Below are 20,087 nucleotides of genomic sequence, written 5' to 3' on the forward strand. Positions count from 1 at the left end.
TAATAATAGTTTAAGTTTATTTTTGATTTGTTGTAGCCTTTCTAAGAGAGTATCTTAAATGTAAGAACAACCTGCATCGTGAACTCTTTTGACGGATTTCCATGTTCATAATAGTGATTGCATTTATTATTTTGCTTTTCTAGTTGACGCACTCCCAGCCATGAAAAATCTGCCAACTCTTTCATAGGAGGGGATTATAATTGGTTTTTTTTTTATACTGTATTAGCTTTTCTCACATAACAACAACCATTGAATACACATGTTAGCTACTTTAGGGAGGATCCAGTTTCAGTAAATCAATTTTTGTTTTCCATTCAACTACATATTTTTTTCAAATTTAGAAAACCTTTGTAAAATCGTTCAATATGAAATGACTGGAAAGGAATTTTTCATCAGCTTTCGAGCTGCCAACCTTTCCAAATCATTATTATATTCCAGTAAAGGTATAACAAGGAATGGAATGGATGGCAATGAAAATATAATCAATGGCCTGCTTAGTAGACTGTCACTGTTAACTTTGTGAGAATCTCAATGAACATAATGATTCCAATAAGAACTTTCTAACCTAATAGATGTTTGTCTTATTAGAGAAATAGTAGGTTTAGAATCCTTAATGCGAAAACTTTGAAATGAATATATTGAAATAGACTCTAAGAATATTATATATTCATAGTTTAAATATTAGATTGCAGTGATAATTACATCTTTCAATGAAAAAATTTGTGATATTGCTTAATCAGAGTTTGGAAAATAAATAAATAAAAATTTCATTCATTTTAAAACTATCAATTATTTAAATTTTAATAAAAAATTATAAGAAATATAAAAGAAATTTCAAATATTTATTTCGTTTCTTTTAATTTAAAGAGATTAATTTTATCTATTTTAATTAATAATATAATTTTTAATAAAAATATAATGTTTTATTAAAATGGGAGCAGGTTAAGAATTTCATTGGGAGAGCCGTAAAAAAGGTTGTAAAAAAGTTATTCCCATATTCAGCTCTTCATTTGTCCAACAATGAACTAAGATAATTGTCGCTGTGCATAGAAATTTTTCCCTTTTGGATACGATAAAAAAATTTTGTTGCTAGAATTTGGTTATGTGAGAAAGTGTAGAGTAAGTTATAATCTCTATTAGGGTGTGAATGCTTTCATGTAGTATGAGATAAATGAGTGTTTTATTCCTAAGTTGTTATATTTATTTTTTTTTGTAAAAGAGGAGTTGTTATTTTGACTATCTCAATTTTACAGAGTGTTGGTTGTTGAACTTTAATTCATTCCACTTTAAATTTTGCACCCATCTTTTAGATTTTTTTTCCTCATATATTATACCTTTTCAATTATGAACTATCAAAATGCACAATTTCCCAATAATTGCTATCTAGCATGTAGAATTTGGCAAGGACTTTGTTAAGATGGGAGAATATGGGAATCTTCTTGTGTCACATAAATGTAATTTTAAGATGGAGTCTGATGGCCATCTTTTCCCAAAGAGAATACCAAAGTGTACTAAGTTTTACATGGTGGATAGGGATTAGCTTCCCATCCTTGATCGAATTATTAAGCATCAACGAAATCATAATCCTCTCATTTTGAGTAAAATATAAATCCAATATTATGGTGATGAATAATATCTGGAAACAGGAAAAAAACAATGCACCATTTTTGAAAGGAGATTAATGAAAGTTTAGATGTAAAAGTAGTTGAAAAAAAGCTTGTAGATTAAGGGAGGTTGACATTCATAAATTTGAGTAGAACTTAAAACGAAGGGCATGAAAAATGTAAAAACGTCAACAAATTTTCATTTGACAGGCAAAGGGAATTTGAAATTCCAGGCCTGATCACAACCATGAATATTCTACCAACAATCGATCGTGGTCCTTGATTTAAAATATATATATATATATATAATCCCGGAAATTGAACGAACATACACCCTATGAGCGTAGTTGTAGAATTCAATGAAGTGCATAACTCCACGACAGATTGGAATCATAGAAATGTATTCAACACGCACACATGCCAAGTATCCTCGACTGGCTCATGCATTATTAACTGAAAGTGAAATACAGGAGGAGGTTTATGTCCTCAGTGGGGGCGAAAAACGTAATATAGAGGGGTTTTACAATCTGAATAAGTGCAGCAGCCATGGCCGTGGGTTGGAGAAGAAGCATTGGAAATGTGAGGTCATTTATTGCCAACTCCATGGGAGGTTTAAGGGGAGGTAGCAACCTCGCATCTTGGGCAGTAGCAGGCGGTCTGGCTTATTTTCTCTGGATCAAGCCCGAACGGGAAACCCGCAGAGAGCAGGAGGTCGGGCTTACAAATCCTTCTATTTAGGTTCTTCATCGTTATTTTAGCAGTTATTGGGGTTGGAAATAATGTTTTTATGACTATCGAGCTCTTAAATATGGAATATAAAGGGCTATATTCTTGCAGGCTAGGGCCGCTTTGGCCACAAATTCAGATCGGTATGTCGAAAAAAGACGACCCATTCCAGATCCTCAGGTAAGAGAAACAAATCTTTATAGGGCAAAAATTAAAAAGCCTTTGACAAACTTGTTCAAATGTTTAATTTCCTCTGCAATTCACAGGAGACAGGGATAATCTACGGGAAGGGGAAACAATTGGATAAATCAGGGGACTAGGTTGGATTTGCACTGGCGCAAAAACATATTGTAAGTCTAAATAATGATTTGTCTTTTTTCGATTGCACTTAGTAGCGATTTTTCAGACGCAGTACAAGATGTCATGGTTCAATGCCCAATACTTATGGGAATATCTCCAAATCGGCCGAGGGTTTGTCCCTACAATGTTGAAACTTGAAAAGTTTGTATTGGGGTTTTCCATTGGCGCTTATGTATAGGCCTGCTTAAAGGCAGAATTCTGCTCCATTTCATTTTAAATAAAATTGTCAGTTATTTTTGGTTGCTATAATTTTTCTGAAATTTTCGTGAAACTTTCTTGAATTACAAATATTTTTCGGCCAATGGCTCGTAAAACTTAAGGGTACTTGTAAGTTCATATTTTAATTGAACTGTCTGGGCTTAGTTGCTCAGAGTTTATTGTTAATTTAGGGTAGGTTCTATGCTTAGAGCAGTTTACTTCAAATCTTCTTATTAGCCACTAATTTAGCAATCACATAAACATAAAGTAAAGTGCAGATAGAACATTAATAGATCGACAGAAAACAAGCCAAGACAAGAGACATATGCGGCGGCTAATCATGGACAAACCCCAATGCGGGGAAACCCTTTGATCAATTCTTCTTTAATCTTCAATAGTTCAGCAGAGAGAGAAATAGTATAATAGTTCAGATCTATAATTTTTATGACAACAATAAAATATGCCCTTACCAGCTTTTGCAAAGTGGATCAATTGATTCACAAATAGTCTAGAATCAATCTTGTTCAACCCAACCTTCAATAGAGATGAAGGACAACCTGAAACAGTCGAGAGAAAAAGGTCAAATCTGGTCAACGTCTGGGCAGCCCTGCGATCAGCCCTAACTAGATTTGCGGCTGGTCACTTTGTGGTCAGATCAGCCCTCCAAACAGCATATCTGATTTGCAGCTTGCTTGAGGGAGACTCCCCACACAAGGCCGCAGTCAAAGTAGGCTTCTCACTGGTCAACGCTGTACCTGTTTGCTGGTTGCACCCTAGGTCAACGCAGAACAGACCTGCGTCCCTTCCTTGCTGCGTCCTTCTCCTTGCTGCATCCTCCTCCTTGTGGCTGCGTCCTCCTTCTTGTGGCTGCGTCCTTCTTCTCCCACTAACTGCTCCTTTGTTAACCCAAACAAGAAAGGAGAGTGAGAGAGAAGAAGAGATGATGAGATGAGGTGCTAAAATGACTCAATCTCTCTTTTATTTGACCTGAAAATATATGATAATATAAATAAACCCAAGAAATAACAAGATTTGAATATAGATAGAAAATTATAAATGCTTCTTTATTGATCAAACCCTTAAGGTAGGGCAACACCATACATTCACTCCTTAAGGAGGGAGAACACTCCACAAGTCATATGCTTGTCCATACAATATTCCTTGACATCTCTCAATGGGGAGTCTCTAACCTTTATATAGACCTCATACATACAATACCATGGGTGCTTACCATGGTTCCCTCAATACTATCTATCTAGTAGAATGGACTTATTACATTATTGTTAACTACTTGTGGTTCCTTACATGATACAGATTAACAACTTTATTTATTACTATGGCCATCACATTATTACATTATTCCCTTGGGTATCTCCCTCTGTACTCCATACTATCCTCCCTAGGTATACTACATTCCACCCCCCTTAAACATGTTTCGTCCCCGAAACATAAGAAGAATACAAATAATAAGATCTACTCGAAAGAGTAGTCCACTAGTACCATGCACGTGCATCTATCCATTCAAGAGAAAGGTAAACCTTTGATTTAGCTGGTGCCTCGCTCGCTTGAGATGGAAGTTGACCCTGGCGGCTCTTTTGTGTTGCTGTGTTGTGGGTGGATCATCGCCCCTCTCTATCTGTCATGCGGGGGTTGTTTTCCTTATTGCTGATTCGTTGTCATCTTGTTGGTTGTTTTCTTTCGGGGTGATGTGGTTGGTGATATGATGAAGTTTTAACCAACGGTGTATTTTTCTTTAATTCACCACCTAATGGAGCCTGATTGGTATCTGGTACATGTTGTGGCGTTTGTTGTTGTTGCTTATCTTCCAATATTACTTCAACCACAGATTCCTCATCTGATGTATCCGTACCTGTAACATTTTCTGCTTCAGCCTCCTTGGACTCTACCTGTTTTTCTTGTACCTGGTTTGATGTTTGTGTTTGGTTGTCGACCATCAAGGGCTCATCATCTGATGTGTCAGTCCTTGGAACATCTTCTGCTTCAGCTTCCTTGGACTCTACCTGTTTATTGATGGAAATATTCTGTAATGTAATTTTCTTCTTTTTATACCAGAGCTTCATGAATTTCTTCTGCACATTAATATTGATAGTACCTACAGATTCCATTCAAGGGTATCCAAAACAACATCCACATTAGCTATATCTGAAGCATAAAAATCAGAATGCAATACATACTTGTCCATAGAAATCTTCAAATCTTTATAAACTTGCACCTCCTCATTATTAACTTGTATGTGCCCCATTTGTTTAGCTGGAATTTGCGATCTTTTTGCCAAATTGACATTTATAAGATTTTGCTTGCAACTAGGATTTATAGACACAATGATCTTTTCCTTCTGAATATATCCATGAACTCGTAGTAAGGAGATACCAATAGAAAATAATCCTTTACATGTCTCATTCTGCTGTTTTCTAGTATGAGACCATTTGTCCAAAAGGACTTTTTCAAATTATTCACTTGACAATTTGAACACCTGAGTGCCAAGTGAGTAATACCATATGGAAGCCTCTTCTTTCAAAGTAAGCCATAGGAAACTTGTCCAATTTTTCGATGTTTTTTCTTAAGATATTTTATGAATTCTTCAATAGTAGGACCATTATCTTTTCTTGTAAAAATAAGATCTTTGCTAGGTTTTTTGGTTTCCTTTTTTATAGTATGAGACCATTTGTCCAAAAGTAGTTCTTCAATTTCGTCAGCACGACATAACTTCAGAATCTCACTGTCAAGTGATTTCCACCATATAGCAGCTTCATCTTTCAAATAATACCCTATTTTGTTCGGCCAACAGAATGGCCTGTCACACTTCTGATATTGAATAAATTTTTCAATAGTTGACCCATCCTTATTTCCTGAAAACATATTGCTAGAAGCCATGAAGAGGTTTTGCAAACAAATCATTTACTTGGCGAAAATTTAAAATGGCCACCACTCGGTCAATATTGCTCAGAATTCCTATTATTACCTGTTTTCAGAAATGGAACAACGATTCTGCATTTTCCCATGTAGTAGAAATCCCGATCTAGGCACTGGAACTTCAGATTCCCGCTGCAACTGTCCCGTCGTTACAAAAATTTCTGAAAAAAGCGTTGATTTTAAATCAGCGATATCTCCCTTCTTCGGACTCTGATTCAATCAATTTTTTTTGAAATTGGGTATTTTTCGCAAAGAACCCAGATATGCAATTAGATTTTGCAAATTTTGCACCAGAACGTATAGATCTGATCTGCAAACTTGCCACCCCAAAAAGTGTCTGCAACATAGCTGATTTTTAAATCAGCAATATCTCCCTTATTCGGACTTCGACTCGGCCGATTTTTTTTCCAATTTGGATATTCTTTTGCAAAAAACCCAGATATGCAATTATATTCTATAAATGTTGCCCCATAACGTACATATATGATTTGCAAACTCGCCACCCTGAAAAACATCTGCAACACAGCTGATTTTTAAATCAGCGATATCTCCTTCATTCGGACTTTGATTCGGACGATTTTTTTTTTCAAATTGGATATTTTTTCGCACACAACCCAGATTTGCAATTATATTCTGCAAATTTTGCACCAGAATGTACAGATCTGATCTGCAAAGTCGCCACCCCAAAAAGTTCCTGCAAAAAAAAAAATCCGCTTTGCCCAAGAAAGTGTTTTGATACCACTTGTTATAGATATGATCTGAAAATATATGATAATAGAAATCAACCTAAGAAAGAACAAGATCTGAATATAGATAGAAATGCTTCTATATTGATCAAACCCTTAAGGTAGGGCAATACCATACATTCACTCCTTAAAGAAGGAGAACACTCCACAAGCCATATGCTTTTTCATACAATATTCCTTGACATTTCTCAATGGGGAGTCTCTAGCCTCTACAGAGGCTTTATACATACAATACCATGGGTCATTACCATGATTCCCTCAATACCATCTATCTAATACAATGGACTTATTACATTATTGCTAACTACTTGTGGTCCCTTACATGATATGGATTAACCACTTTATTTATTACTATGGCCCATCCCATTATTACATTATTCCCTTGGGTACCTCCCTCTATACCCAATACTATACCCCCTAGGTATACTACAATGTGTGCCACACACTTAATGTATACCTCCCTCTTGGCCGACCTTGACAATTTGTCAAGTAATTAGAAATAAATTCGTATCTCCATAAATACTCGTCGGAATTGGATGATCTTTAGATTAATCCTACACCTCTCGACGAGAGGAATCTAGGAAAAATATCAGTTGCCATAAATAAGGTGACCCACATGGAGTTTGGCTTTAGTTGCCAATTTTAACAATCCCTTCCAACTAGGGAGAACTCCATCTGCTAATCTGTCTGACTGTCCGTACTATCTCTGCCATCAAATGCACTGCCTTGCACTGCTCTGCTCTGCTGAACTATGAAGAAGAAGAAATGATCGAGGATGTATCATACCATCGTCCACTGACCCGAAGTCAGTCTCAGAGTGTGTCATACCACTTTCACTGATCCCAAATCAATGGAGGTCATCCTAGCATAGGAAGTACGGTAGATACAACGATGCATCCATCGATAGTACTACTAATGGTCCCTAACCCCATTTCTCTATTCATTGATCAAATGACAGGTACTTCTCATGAGTCCTAGACTACATGGGTAGGATGCCTCGACAGGAAAACTAATCATCCTGTCCCAAAGTCGCCACGGGGTATCACAGGGGAAGGTTGAACCTTTCACCCTAGCGCACCACTAGGGTGAGTCACCCTGTGGTCGCATGTAGCTCCAAGAAGTACCCTATGCCCCCCGGAGCTCCCAGAGCTTAATGTATGTATCATACACGACCCTCATAAGAGGGTCTCTCAAGGACACCAAGTCGTTATCGTAAAGTCAAGAATTTGACCTTTCCCAGGGGCTTCGTCAAAATGTCGGCGACCTGCTCATCTGTATCGATATGTTGGAGCCTTACTTCTCATCTGTATCGATATGTTGGAGCCTTATTGCTCCCCGCTGCACCATATCTTGGATATAGTGGTACCTAATATCGATATGCTTGGAGCGATCATGAAATACAGGATTCTCTGATAAACGAATCCCGCTTTGGTTGTCACACAGGATCACGGTAGTATCCAATGTAAATCCAAACAACTCACTGAAGAGCTTCCGTAACTAGACCGCCTCACAAGAGGCCATACTCGCAGCAATGTACTTTGCCTCAGCGGTGCTCAAAGCCACCGACTTCTGCTTCCTGCTCATCCAGGATATCAAGGCAGATCCCAAAGAGAAACAACACCTGGAAGTGCTCTTTCGGTCCACCACACTGCCTGCCCAATCAACATCGGTATATCCATGTAATCTCACATCTCTGGTAGTGTATCTCAACCCATGAGTGATTGTGCCACGAAGGTATTTCAACAGATTCTTGGCATCAATCCAATGTGTGTGGTGAGGCTCAAACATATGTTAACTCAACGTGTTGACTGGAAAGCATATATTCGGACAGGAGTTCACCAAGAACATCAATGCTCCGATGCGTTGACGATACTTGGTAGCATTTTGTAAAACAAGGCCGACAACACTACCACTTAATTTCTTGAAGTCAAGCTCCATCGGGGTAGTCACGGGCTTGCAGTCCACCATACCGAATCTCCCCAATATCTTCACCACATATTTTTCTTGAGATAGGAAAATCTCCCTTGGCTTTTGCCAAACTTCCAGTCCTAGGAAATAGTGCATCAGTCCTAGGTCCTTCATCTCAAACTCAGAAGCCAACTCCCTCTTACATTTGTGAATGAGAGGGTCTGCACCTGTTAGAAAGAGGTCGTCAACGTACAACACCAATATGAGAGGTTTGTCATCTTCAACCTTAAAGTAAAGGTTAGGGTCGGCTTCACTCCTAGTGAATCCCAGCTTCATCAAGTAGCTATCGATCCTCTCATACCATGCTCGGGGTGCTTGCTTCAGCCCATAGAGGGCTTTCTTCAACCTGCACACATGAGATTCCCGATCATGAATCTCAAATCCTTCGGGTTGTTCCACGTAGACTTCCTCTTTGATCGAACCATGCAAGAATGCAGTTTTGTCATCCATTTGATGTAGGCTCCATCCTTGCGAAGCAACAAGGGCTATGATGGAGCGGATGGTGGTGTATCGGGCAACAGGTGCAAATATCTCGTCATAGTCTATGCCTTCCTTCTAAGAGAAGCCACGAGCGACAAAACGAGCCTTATATTTTTCAGCACTTCCATCAGCTCCATGCTTTATTTTGTAAAGCCATTTTGAAGTGACAACAGCTTTGTCCTGGGGTCTGGGGACCACATCCCAGACATCGTTCTTCATGATGGACTCATATTCCTCAGTCATAGCATCCTTCCATATTTGATGCTTGACAACTTCTGCGAACGATGAAGGCTCATTTTGTATGATCGTGCTCATGATGGTCAAGTATCCCTGATACTTGGCCGGTTTCTTACTTTCATGGAAAGTCCCTCTGGGTGCAATGTGTCTTTCGACGTCATCAAGTGTCCCCTTGAGCTATGAAGGCCTCTTCGTAGAAGAGGAAGGCTCTTGTGGAGGGGGATCAATAGGATCCATAGGTTCTTCCACATCGGGCATCGTCTCATCTTCCTTTTCCTTCGGTTTCCTGGTGTCAGCTTCTTTAGATTCCCTTAGAGTAGGAAGATTGTCAACTTTGCTAAGAGCCATATCTTCGTCAAAGGTGACATCATGGCTAATCTCAACTTCCCTTTGACCAACCACATAGTATTTTCACTGTAGCACACAAAGATTCCTTTCTTTCTATATGCACCCAATTTATTCCTTTTCTGTTTCAACACATGAAAATATACAAGGCTTCCAAAAATTCTAAAATGAGATACGTCAGGTTTCTTACCATTGAACATTTCTTTGGGAGTCTTGGAACCCAATGCTTGATGAGGGCATCGGTTTTGCACATATACGACGGTATTCGCAGCTTCGGCCCATAGAAACTTCGGAAGCCTTTGATCATGGAGCATAGCACGGACAACTTCCACAATCGTACGATTCTTCCTTTCCGCCACACCATTCTGCTCAAGAGTATATGGTGTTGTAGTCTCCCTCTTAATGCCAACCTCTTTGCAAAAGTCATGGAACTCATTGGATTCATACTCAGTCCCATTATCAGTCCTTAAGATCTTGATCTTCTTTTCGGTTTGATTCTCGATCAAGGCTTTGAAGTGATGAAACCAGGAGAACACTTCATCCTTCTTTTTCAAGAAGTATATCCAAGTCTTGCGAGAATAATCATCTGTAAAAGTGAGGTAATATAAATATCCTCCCAAGGAGTTCACATGCATCATACCAGATATGTCTGAGTCAACCAACTGCAATATATTGGAGGTCTTGCTATGGCTTGAGGGGAATGGTCCCCTTTTGAGCTTTCCTTCGGCACATCCCGGACATACACCTTCTTGCTCTATTTTGAACTCGGGCATCCCTGTCACCATTTGTCTCACATCGGGTAGAGCTTTATAATGAAGGTGAGCAAACCTCCGATGCCATAGTTCGGACTGAAGGGATGTGTCACAAGACATGACACCCAACGGACTTCCTCTGACTTGATATAATGAATCAACTCGAAACCCAAGAGTGAAAGCATCTTTAAAATTCTTTTTCCATACACGTACCTTGCCATCGATGAAGGCCACCTTGTAGCCTTTGTCTTCCATTGTCGAAATGGACACCAGGTTCTTTTTGAGATTAGGTACATATAGGACTTCTTGCAAATGAATTGTATTACTCTGATTTAATTGAAGAGTGACATTCCCTACGCCTTTCACGGGATATTTGGAGTTGTCCCCAAGAACAATTTCCAGGTTGGTCTCCTTCTCTATCAGATTAGAGAGAGCTTCTTTGTAACCAGTGAAGTGCCTTGAGGCACCACTATCAATAAGCCAATTTCCCAGCGAGTCCGGGGGAGTAGTAGTAGAGAGGGCCGCTAGTAGATAATATTCATCTTGCTTATTGTTAACAATGTTAGATTCATACCTAGAGTTTCTTGCCTTCTTGGAGGGTTGACCACTTCCTTGATTTCCGGCATTCCTTTTGCCATTGAACCTGCCATTCCTTTGATTGCCTCGGGAGTGATTTTGATCATCGTCATGATGTGAGTCCTTTTTATTAAGGCACTCCCTTGCATAGTGGCCCATTTTGTTGCAATTGTAACATCTTCCTTTTCTTCCACCCTTCAGTCCGGTCTTTCCTTTAGGCTTAGCCCCGGAATTGTTTCTCCTTTTAGCATGAGGGGAGAATGCAGCGGGATTGCCTCTAAGTGCAGGCATTTCCTGCTCTTCCATCCTAGTTTCTTCTTTAATGCATCTTTCCATTAGTTCCTCAAATCTTGGGATTACATTATTGTTGAGAAGAGTGGTTCTGAATATATACCATTTAGATGGGAGCCCTGCGAGAGTTGTGATGGTCATTTCCCTATCAGGAACGACTTCCCCAATTGATAGGAGATCATTCTTGATCTTGGTGATCCTTAAGAAGTATGCTTGCATACTCTCATCTTTGCCCTTCTTAATTTCCTTCAGCGTATTTCTAAGGAACAAAACTTGATTTGCATCATTAACTTTAAATAAGCTTACTAGTTTATCGTAGATTTCCTTGGAGGTGGTCAACTTGGAAACATAGGCCACCAGGTGTTTGTCGATAGAGTCCCGGATGATCTTCTTTGCTTTGACTTCTCCCCTGGTCCACTTGTTCCTAGCAGCAACAGATGCATTTGATGGAGGCTCAACGATTCTGCCTCTCACATGGTCCAACACTTCCTGCTCTTCTAATGTTAGATCGAGAGACATCTTCCATCCGTGATAGTCAGACTTCTCACGGAGCTTGTCTTCAGCGGGGAAGTGTGATGAGGACCCCATGAAGTCTTTGAGATTGCTTCAACAACCTTTGGTGATTGCTCTTGCTCTTGCTCTTGCTTGGGCTTTGTCTTCACCTCAGCTCTAATACCATGTTAATTTATGGTATGTTCTATGCTTGGAGCAGTTTACTTCAAATCTTCTTATTAGCCACTGATTTAGCAATCACATGTAAAGTGCAGATAGAACATTAATAGATTGACAGAAAACAAGCCAAGACAAGAGACACCAGATGTGGCGGTTAGCCAGGGACAAACCCCAATGCGGGGAAACCCTTTGATCAATTCTTCTTTAATCTTCAATAGTTCAGCAGAGAGAGAAATAGTACAATAGTTCAGATCTGTAATTTTTATGACAACAATAAAAGATGCCCTAACCAGCACTTGCAAAGTGGATCAGATGATTCACAAATAGTCTAGAATCAACCTTAGTCAACCCAGCCTTCAACAGAGATGAAGGACAGCCCGAAACAGTCCAGAGAAAAAGGTCAAATCTGGTCAACGTCTAGGCAGCCCTGCGGTCAGCCCTAACCAGATTTGCGCTGGTCACTTTGTGGTCAAATCAGCCCTCCAAACAGCAGATCTGATTTGCGGCTTGCTTGAGGGAGACTCCCCACACAAGGCCGCAGTCAAAGGAGGCTTCTCGCTGGTCAACGCTGTCCCTGTTTGCTGGCTGCACCCTAGGTCAATGCAGAACAGACCTGCGTCCCTTCCTTGCTGCATCCTTCTCCTTGCTGCGTCCTCCTCCTTGTGGCTGCGTCCTTCTTCTCCCACTAGCTGCTCCTTTGTTAACCCAAACAAGAAAGGAGAGTGAGAGAGAAGAAGAGATGATGAGATGAGATGCTAAAATGACTCAACCTCTCTTCTATTTATATGAAACGCTGGGCATGTGTGCCACACACTTAGCTATTGGCCGACCTTGACAATTTGTCAATTAATTAGAAATAAATTCATCTCCATGAATACTCGTCGGAATCGGATGATCTTTAGATCAATCCTACACCTCTCGATGAGAGGAATCTAGGAAAAATATCAGCTGCCATAAATAAGGTGACCCATATGGAATTTGGCCCTAGTTGCCAATTTTAACATTTATCTTATCTGGGATATGGCGATTAGGGAATAGGTGGTGGCTCAGGTTTGAACCGTGACTGGTTCAACCCAATAGAGACAGCCTATACATTCAGGATAATTTTAGGAATAATGATGTTATTGGAAAATTCTTCAGAAACTCCATGCCTGGTTAATTTCAAGCTCGATTCATGTTTGTATGTCTTTTTTCATTCGTTATTTCTATTATGATTGGTTGGATGTTCATATCAGCAATGAAATCTTTCCAATTTTAGGTCAAGGGGATGATTCTATGGACAACTTCTGGAGTGAAGCTGTGTGGTATTATGTTTACATCTCTGTGTTTCTTTATACATTAGAGACAACTTTTAAGGTGAAAAGAGGTTGACATGTAAGATGGTTATTTTAGTTGGCTTCTCAACAGCAATGTAATTCCAGAAAGCTGCCTCGCGTTATATGTGTATAGATGATGTACAATTGGATGTTGTGCCACAACTTTGAAACTGCCTTTCAAAGATTATTTTTTCTGTTCATAATCTGTTCAGGCCCACACATTTCCTGTGCGTGATCGAAGGAAAAATTGTGTACTGCAACCTTGGAACTACTTCTTCAGGATAATTTTTTGTGTTGTTCATGATCAGTACAGGTTCACACATTTTCTATGTTGGATTGACAGAAAACTAGTGTTTTAAACTAATTATAATTTGTGAATATGAGCGTATCCTACAAATTTGGAATTGTGTTTTTAAATATTGTTTCTGATGTGCCCAAGATTATTAGAAGTCCAGATATTGCACTTCTTGATTTCAGAATCTGGATCATCTTCTATTTAATGAGAAGATGTGATCTCGATTATAATGCATTTAGTCTTCATGTCAGCCATAAGGTGCTACATATATGTTCTTTACAACAGTTTATACACGAAAGTGCTTCGCTTTTGTTCATACACAAAAAAATGCTTCTATCTTTTATTTGACATTTTTTTATTATTTAAGAAAATGTTCATTATATTAACCAGTTGTCACCAATGTAGCTAGGAATTTGGCTAGCTCTGTGCCAGCAGGTGCCTTGTTTTAATTCTCTTGGGTTAGGCGCACTAGTCTACACCAATGGGGCTACCAAAGATGCGATCCACTAATGGGGGGGAATCATTCCTTGGGTTTCCTGCATGGTTTTCCTTGGAAAAAAGAAAGTGCATAGTACAACAGGAAATCACCCGAGTGGATAATTAGATCATTTTACATCCCAATATTGTGGGGTTAAATGCAGGGATCTGTTTGAGTTCTTGCTTGCATTTTAGGTTTAGACATTGATTGTTTATTTGATTTGGTGGTACCTATATTTTAAGATTTTCTGTGACTTATGCTGGAGCAGGCTTAATGCTGACTGTGTGTAGCTGTTTTGCAGTTAGTCAGAACTTTCTGTAAATCCACATGCAGCTTTTGTAGCATATTTTTAAAAAGAGTAGCTACATACAAAATCTAATTTTTTCGTAGAGATAATACTTTAATTATTGTTTATAAGAAGTGGATGTCTTAATTATTAAGTTTAAAGAGAATCTCTGTAAAGATGGATTATTGTTGCCCTGATTTCAATGTGAGGAAAGAAAGTTGGTTTATCTGCTATATACTGAAGTCAGATATTCGTGTGCATAATATAGATGAACACCTTTGTTGATACAAGGATGATGATGCTTTTTGCAAATGTACACCTCTGCTGCATAACAGATTATAGCCTCAAACGATGAGTACTGGCCAATGCTAGTGAATCAAGAATGGACAGTATCTGATATGATTAAGTCTTAGCATGGAAATTGTTTGTTTGCAGACATATAAACACATACTCCCCTGCAAGGGAAAAGAAGAAACGTAGACTGTAATAAACCAATTGTGTATTAGTAATTATTATTATTATCATTTACATTATATTAATATATGTGCTTGACTATATGAATCGTGACACATCTCTGTATAAAATGGCAGTCCATGTGACAAGATTCACTCAACAATATTGAAGTTTATTTATTATTGAGTATACCTTGTCAAAGATGATTGATTGGATGGAAATGATCTCGTTGCAAGTGGCATTTGAGCTGATACCTTCTTTGTCTTGCTCCTGCGGTAGAATTTGCTCCTCTCTCTGTCATTCATCATGGCCATAAATTGTTCCCCCACTTTATCCCATCTCCTTTTCCAATGTTCTTGTATTCTTTTTCTTTGAGTAAACAAACAAAAGGGTCTTCCTCCATTTCTGCCAGTTGGTTAGTTTCTGATCATTACAGTTCACTATTCTTCTTCAATCGTTGTGGGTTGCCAACTTCAATTATCTTCCAGAACAAATAAAACATGAAGATTCTTGTTGAATGGGCTAGATGGCACAATTGTCAACCATGATCTATCTAAGAAATTGGACAAGTTCTCCAGTCGCCGTGAGGGTTGCCTTTTGAGCCAAAGTCACTAACAACCCTTGAAGAAAGGACATGATATTCAACAAAATGAAAGTTCAAGTAGTAATAACATCCAAAATGGTAAGCATAGGACCAACTTATGTGGGATCAAGTAAATCACATTAAATGGCAGAAATCAACAGAACAAAGCTTACTCACAAAGCCAACTCCGCTTGACACATCCCAATAAAATCACGACGGCTGGTCATATTAAACCCCAAAGAAGTTCCTCACAAAGAACCATGAGATCAACCACATACAGTGACTAAGATAGTTCATCATTTGAGTATGTACAATTTGCATCCAATGTCTCAAATCAGTGTCAAGCACATAATTGAAATATAACTCCATACAACTAAAAAAACTGTCATCTGAGCGAGAGGATAATTGTGCTCAACACCTAGCACCTCACTGCGATGAGAGGCGCATTTTACAGCTCAATATGACGCCGATGTGTAAGTATGTCATGTCCTCAAAAAATAATAAAAATAATGTTGGCTAATGTTGACATTCGCTTGAATCTTAAATTATATTTAACTTGAATTTTTGGATTATATATAACTTTTTAATCTTATTAATGGACTAGGATTAATTATTAAAATAAAAATGTATCATTATATATAATTTGAATGGATAATAAATTATTCCATATGTTTAATAGCTCTTTAACATAGACGTATATGTGAATTTGAATGATCATAAATTTATCTTTGACAATTTTTTTTACCACATTAAAGTTCCAAATTAGGTAAAATTTTAAACATCTTTACTCTTTGCTAAAGCCAATACCATTTATTAAATCAAAGGAAAAAATGTTATTCAACACAAAAAATAAAAAATTCTGCTCCAAAATCTTTTAATATTTCTTTTAATTAAATATTTGTAAAATAATTTTTTAAAAGGAAACTATATATATTAATTTGATGTAGTTTTATTATAAATTTTGCTATCATGGTATTTAAATTTTTTTATTAAACCTAATATTAATATTAATATTAAGTATAATATTAATATTAATATTCCTCGATGGCGTGCGAAGTCAGCAACACGTGGTTGCGTCATCACATACTAAATCCAAATGTTTGAGGTGGGGGGTATGGGCCTCCCTGTCCTTTCAGGCATTAATAGCCATGGGTAGTGGTACAATAGAGCGGGTGGTTAAGCGTGTGACAAACATTCTAGAGAATGTCGTCGAGAGTGGCGGGGTGAAATACGACGGAGCAATGACGATCCCGGGTATTTGCATCTGTGTTTGCATTCATGTCTGGAGGAAGGTGACAGGCTGGTTGTCGGAAAGGCATGGCGAGCTGGTAAACTTGGTTTTTGTGGGCAAAGAGCTCTGTCGGTGTGTTGGGGAGGGTACCAGGCACAGGGAAGAGGGAGGTTTCCATTGTGTTTTCTGGTGTGTTCGGCGTATTCGGGTATGGAGAGTCCCTGCTTCAACTCCAGTGGTTAATTGGTAGTGTAGCAGTGGGATAGGGTGGTGGCGGTCGCTGGACCGACCTTCGTTCTTTGCGCAGCGACAACCGACCTGCCCTTAGGTGTCCCTGTTCATCCGTAGCAGAAAACCAGGAGGGCCTGCTACTGAGTTTGGTTTGTCGAATTCTGCGGGTGGAAGCTCTTCAAATTTATGTTCCAATTTGGTAATAATCTGCTTAACTCCGAAGGACGCCATTTTCCTGGAGAAAGCTCGAAAGACGGTGACATTTGGTGGATTGTGTTCTGGGTAATTTTCGTTTGGTGCGAGTGCGGGCCAGTGGGGTTCAATTTGGAGCTGGAAGCTCTGTGCAATTCCTCGTCTGGGTCGGCTGCCATGAAGACCTCGTCGCGGAAGGCTTCCTCCTCTGGTCCTCTTGCTACTAAGGAATCGCCTGCCCAAGCGTTGGTTTCGGCTCCGCCTCGCCGTGGTGGCAAATCGGTTGGGAGCTTGCAGTGAGGTGCTGGCGGGTCATGAGGTGGTAGAGGTGGAGGATAACTGGGGGTCTGCCGAGGGGAGGCGTTAGGAGAGGTGGCAAACATGGGATGAGTCGGGGGGACGTAGAGAACAGTGGCGGACAAAGGAGCAGACTTGGTGGATGTCAAGGTGGAGTGAAAAGTGGTCTGGGAGCGTCTGAAGCTCAAGAAGGGCAAGTCCACCACCAGTGTTATGGGGAAAGCTGCCGAGACCTCATTGTTAATCTAATGAATTGAATGGATGCTGCTGAATGCATCCAGAGAGAAGAACATGTGCTTCAGATGGCAACCTTGGAGCGACTTTACTATTTCTAGAGTCAACTCAGGGAGCGTGTAGTTGTGGTGTGGAGAGGCCAGAATCTACTCTCAAAGAAAGTTGAAAAGATGGAGACCTAGATGGCGCACTTCGAAGGGCACATCCAGTGCGATTTTTGCCCTCCACCGCCTCCAGGAATTTTCCCAGACAACCCTGCATCCATTACTTCTGGTGACTACTATGCTTTTTGGAGTATTTTTTGTTTTCGCTGTGTTCTGGTGCCTATGGCCTAATCAAATCTGGTTTTTGCCTTTAGAGGCCCTTTTGTATTTTTGTCATATGGTGAACTTTTTGGTCAACAAACTTGGTCGGGGTGAGACCACCTGTTTTGACGACATTTTTATGTACTCATTTATCTGAAATTAATAGAAAATTGACTTTAAAAAACATTAATATTAATATTAATATATTATAATATTAATATTATTAAATTTTAAAAACTTTGGATTAATATAATATTAAATTTAATATAATATTCAATTTGTTATACTATAATATATTAATATATCATGATATATAATTAACTCTAGATATATATGGAGGGAAGAATAAAGGCATAGAGTGATAGAGGTGGAGAGATAGAGGGAGTGACAAGGGAGAGATGGATATAAAATGGAGAGGGGAGAGGAGAAATGAAGAGAGAGAGAAAGAGAGGATTGAGAGAGGGAGAGAAGGGTAAGAGAGAGAGGGAGACACAAAGATGGAGGGGGGAGAGAGGAGGAGAGAGGTAGGGAGATAGTGACAAGGTTGGAGGGTAGAGAGGGATATATGGGGGGAGAGAGGAGGTAGGAGAGAAAGGGAGAGATGGGAGAGGACCAGAGAGAGGATTTGAGAGGAAGGGATAGAGAGATGAAATTGGAGGAGGGAGTGAAGAAGAAAAACAGAGAGAGAGAGAGAAGGGGGAGATGGAGAGAGTGTGTGTATGTTTTGGGGTGAGATAGAAAGACAAACGAGGAGAGATGGAAGGGGAGAGAGAGAGAGAGAGAGCTGAAGAGAGAGAGGATGTGAGAGAGAAGGAGAGAGGGAGGTGGAAAGAGAGGGAGGTGGAAAGAGAGGGAGGTTAGAAGAATGATATAGAGAGAAAAAGGTGGAGAGAGAAAGAGAGGGAGTGATAAGGGAGATAGAGAGAGAGGGAGAGAGGAGATTAAGAGGGAAGATAGATAAAAGGGGAAGAGAGGGAGAGAAGGTGAAGAAAGAGGGGGGGGAGAGATATATAGATATGGATAAAGAGTGTGTATGTTTTGGGGGGATATAGAGAGACAAAGGAGAGGCAGAGGGAGATAGAGATATAGATGGGAGGGAAAGAAAGGGAAGAAGAGAGATAGAGAGAGGGATAAAGGGAGGGAGAGATATATAAATATGGAGAGAGAGAGCGTGTGTGTTTGAGATAGAGAGACAAAGGAGAGATGGAGGGGGGAGAGAGGGAAAAAGATTTCTTGCACTAGATGTATTGATTTCAGTGTAGATGATGATTTCAAATTCTATTTCATTGCTTTCTCTAGATGCATTGATTTTAGTGTAGATGATGATTTCAAATCCTATTTGATTGCTTGCATTAGATGCATTGATTTTCAGTGTAGATTGTTTTCTAATCCTATTTGATTGCTTGCTCTAGATGCATTGATTTAAGTGTATATGGTGTTTTCTAATCCTATTTCATTGCTTGCACTAGATGCATTGATTTCAACGTAGATGTTGATTTCTAATTATATTTGTTTGCTTGCATTAAGTGCATGGATTCTAGTGTGGATGTTGATTTCTAGGCTTATTTGATTGCTTGCATTAGATGCATTGATTTCAGCATAGATGTTGTTTTCTAATCCTATTTAATTGCTTGCATTAGATGGATTAGATGTTAATCTTGAGGCTATAAATTATTACAAATATTTTTTAAGATTAAATGAAGGGGAAGAGGGAAGAAGATTTCTTGCACGAGATGCATTTATTTAAGTGGAGATGGTGATTCCTAATCCTATTTGATTGCTTGCAATAAATGGATTAGATGTTGTTAATTTTGACGCTGTATTTTTTTTTTTTGGTAAATATCAAGATTAGATAGAGTGTCGGGGGGGGGGGGGGGGGGGGAAGAGAAGATTTCTTGCACTAAATGCATTTATTGTAGTGTAGATGGCGATTCCTAATCCTATTTGATTGCTTACACTAGATGTAATGATTTTAGTGTAGATGTTGATTTCTATTTATATTTGATTACTTGCATTAGATGTATTGATTTCAGTGTAGGTGTTGATTTATAATCCTATTTGATCGCTTGCACTAGATGCATTGATTTCAGTGTAGATGTTGATATCTAATCTCATTTGATTTCTTGCATTAGATGCATTGATTTCAGTGTAGATGTTGTTTTCTAATCATATTTGGTTGCATGCATTAGATGTTAATCTTGAGTCTATAGATTATTAAAAAAGTATATATTTTCAAGATATATTTAGTAATAAATACCTAGAGCGACACTATTAAAAATTAATTCGCTGTCAAAAGT

At 39.0% G+C, this 20,087-nt stretch overlaps 1 protein-coding gene across 3 annotated transcripts; it reads left to right on the forward strand.

The window, feature by feature from the left end:
• The first annotated feature begins 1,945 nt into the window (after nt 1–1,945).
• On the forward strand, nt 1,946–13,734 carry LOC149154906 (uncharacterized). Of its 3 annotated transcripts, none has more exons than XM_089441332.1 (4): nt 1,946–2,315; nt 2,442–2,510; nt 2,597–2,680; nt 13,418–13,734. In XM_089441332.1, the coding sequence occupies exons 1-3, from the start codon at nt 2,151–2,153 to the stop codon at nt 2,648–2,650; spliced, it is 288 nt and encodes a 95-aa protein (XP_089297458.1). In that variant the 5' UTR covers nt 1,946–2,150; the 3' UTR covers nt 2,651–2,680; nt 13,418–13,734. The 3 variants fall into 3 exon arrangements, with proteins under 3 accessions (XP_089297458.1, XP_089297457.1, XP_089297456.1); XM_089441331.1 differs by lacking the exon at nt 13,418–13,734 and adding an exon at nt 13,148–13,400; XM_089441330.1 differs by lacking the exon at nt 13,418–13,734 and having other exon boundaries at nt 1,948–2,315; nt 2,597–3,074.
• Nucleotides 13,735–20,087: the final 6,353 nt, after the last annotated feature.

The sequence above is a fragment of the Pinus tabuliformis genome, chromosome 9 (genome assembly GCF_031772625.1).
Source record: "Pinus tabuliformis cultivar Carrire ecotype Pingquan chromosome 9, CPIR1, whole genome shotgun sequence".
NCBI classification, from domain to species: domain Eukaryota; kingdom Viridiplantae; phylum Streptophyta; class Pinopsida; order Pinales; family Pinaceae; genus Pinus; species Pinus tabuliformis.

Excerpts from the sequence above, each read along its gene's own strand:
- LOC149154906 (XM_089441332.1), top strand. The coding sequence starts at position 2,151 with ATGGCCGTGGGTTGGAGAAGAAGCATTGGAAATGTGAGGTCATTTATT. Across the intron at positions 2,316-2,441 it reads AAACCCGCAGAGAGCAGGAG|GCTAGGGCCGCTTTGGCCAC; the intron begins GTCGGGCTTACA and ends ATATTCTTGCAG. Across the intron at positions 2,511-2,596 it reads GACCCATTCCAGATCCTCAG|GAGACAGGGATAATCTACGG; the intron begins GTAAGAGAAACA and ends TGCAATTCACAG.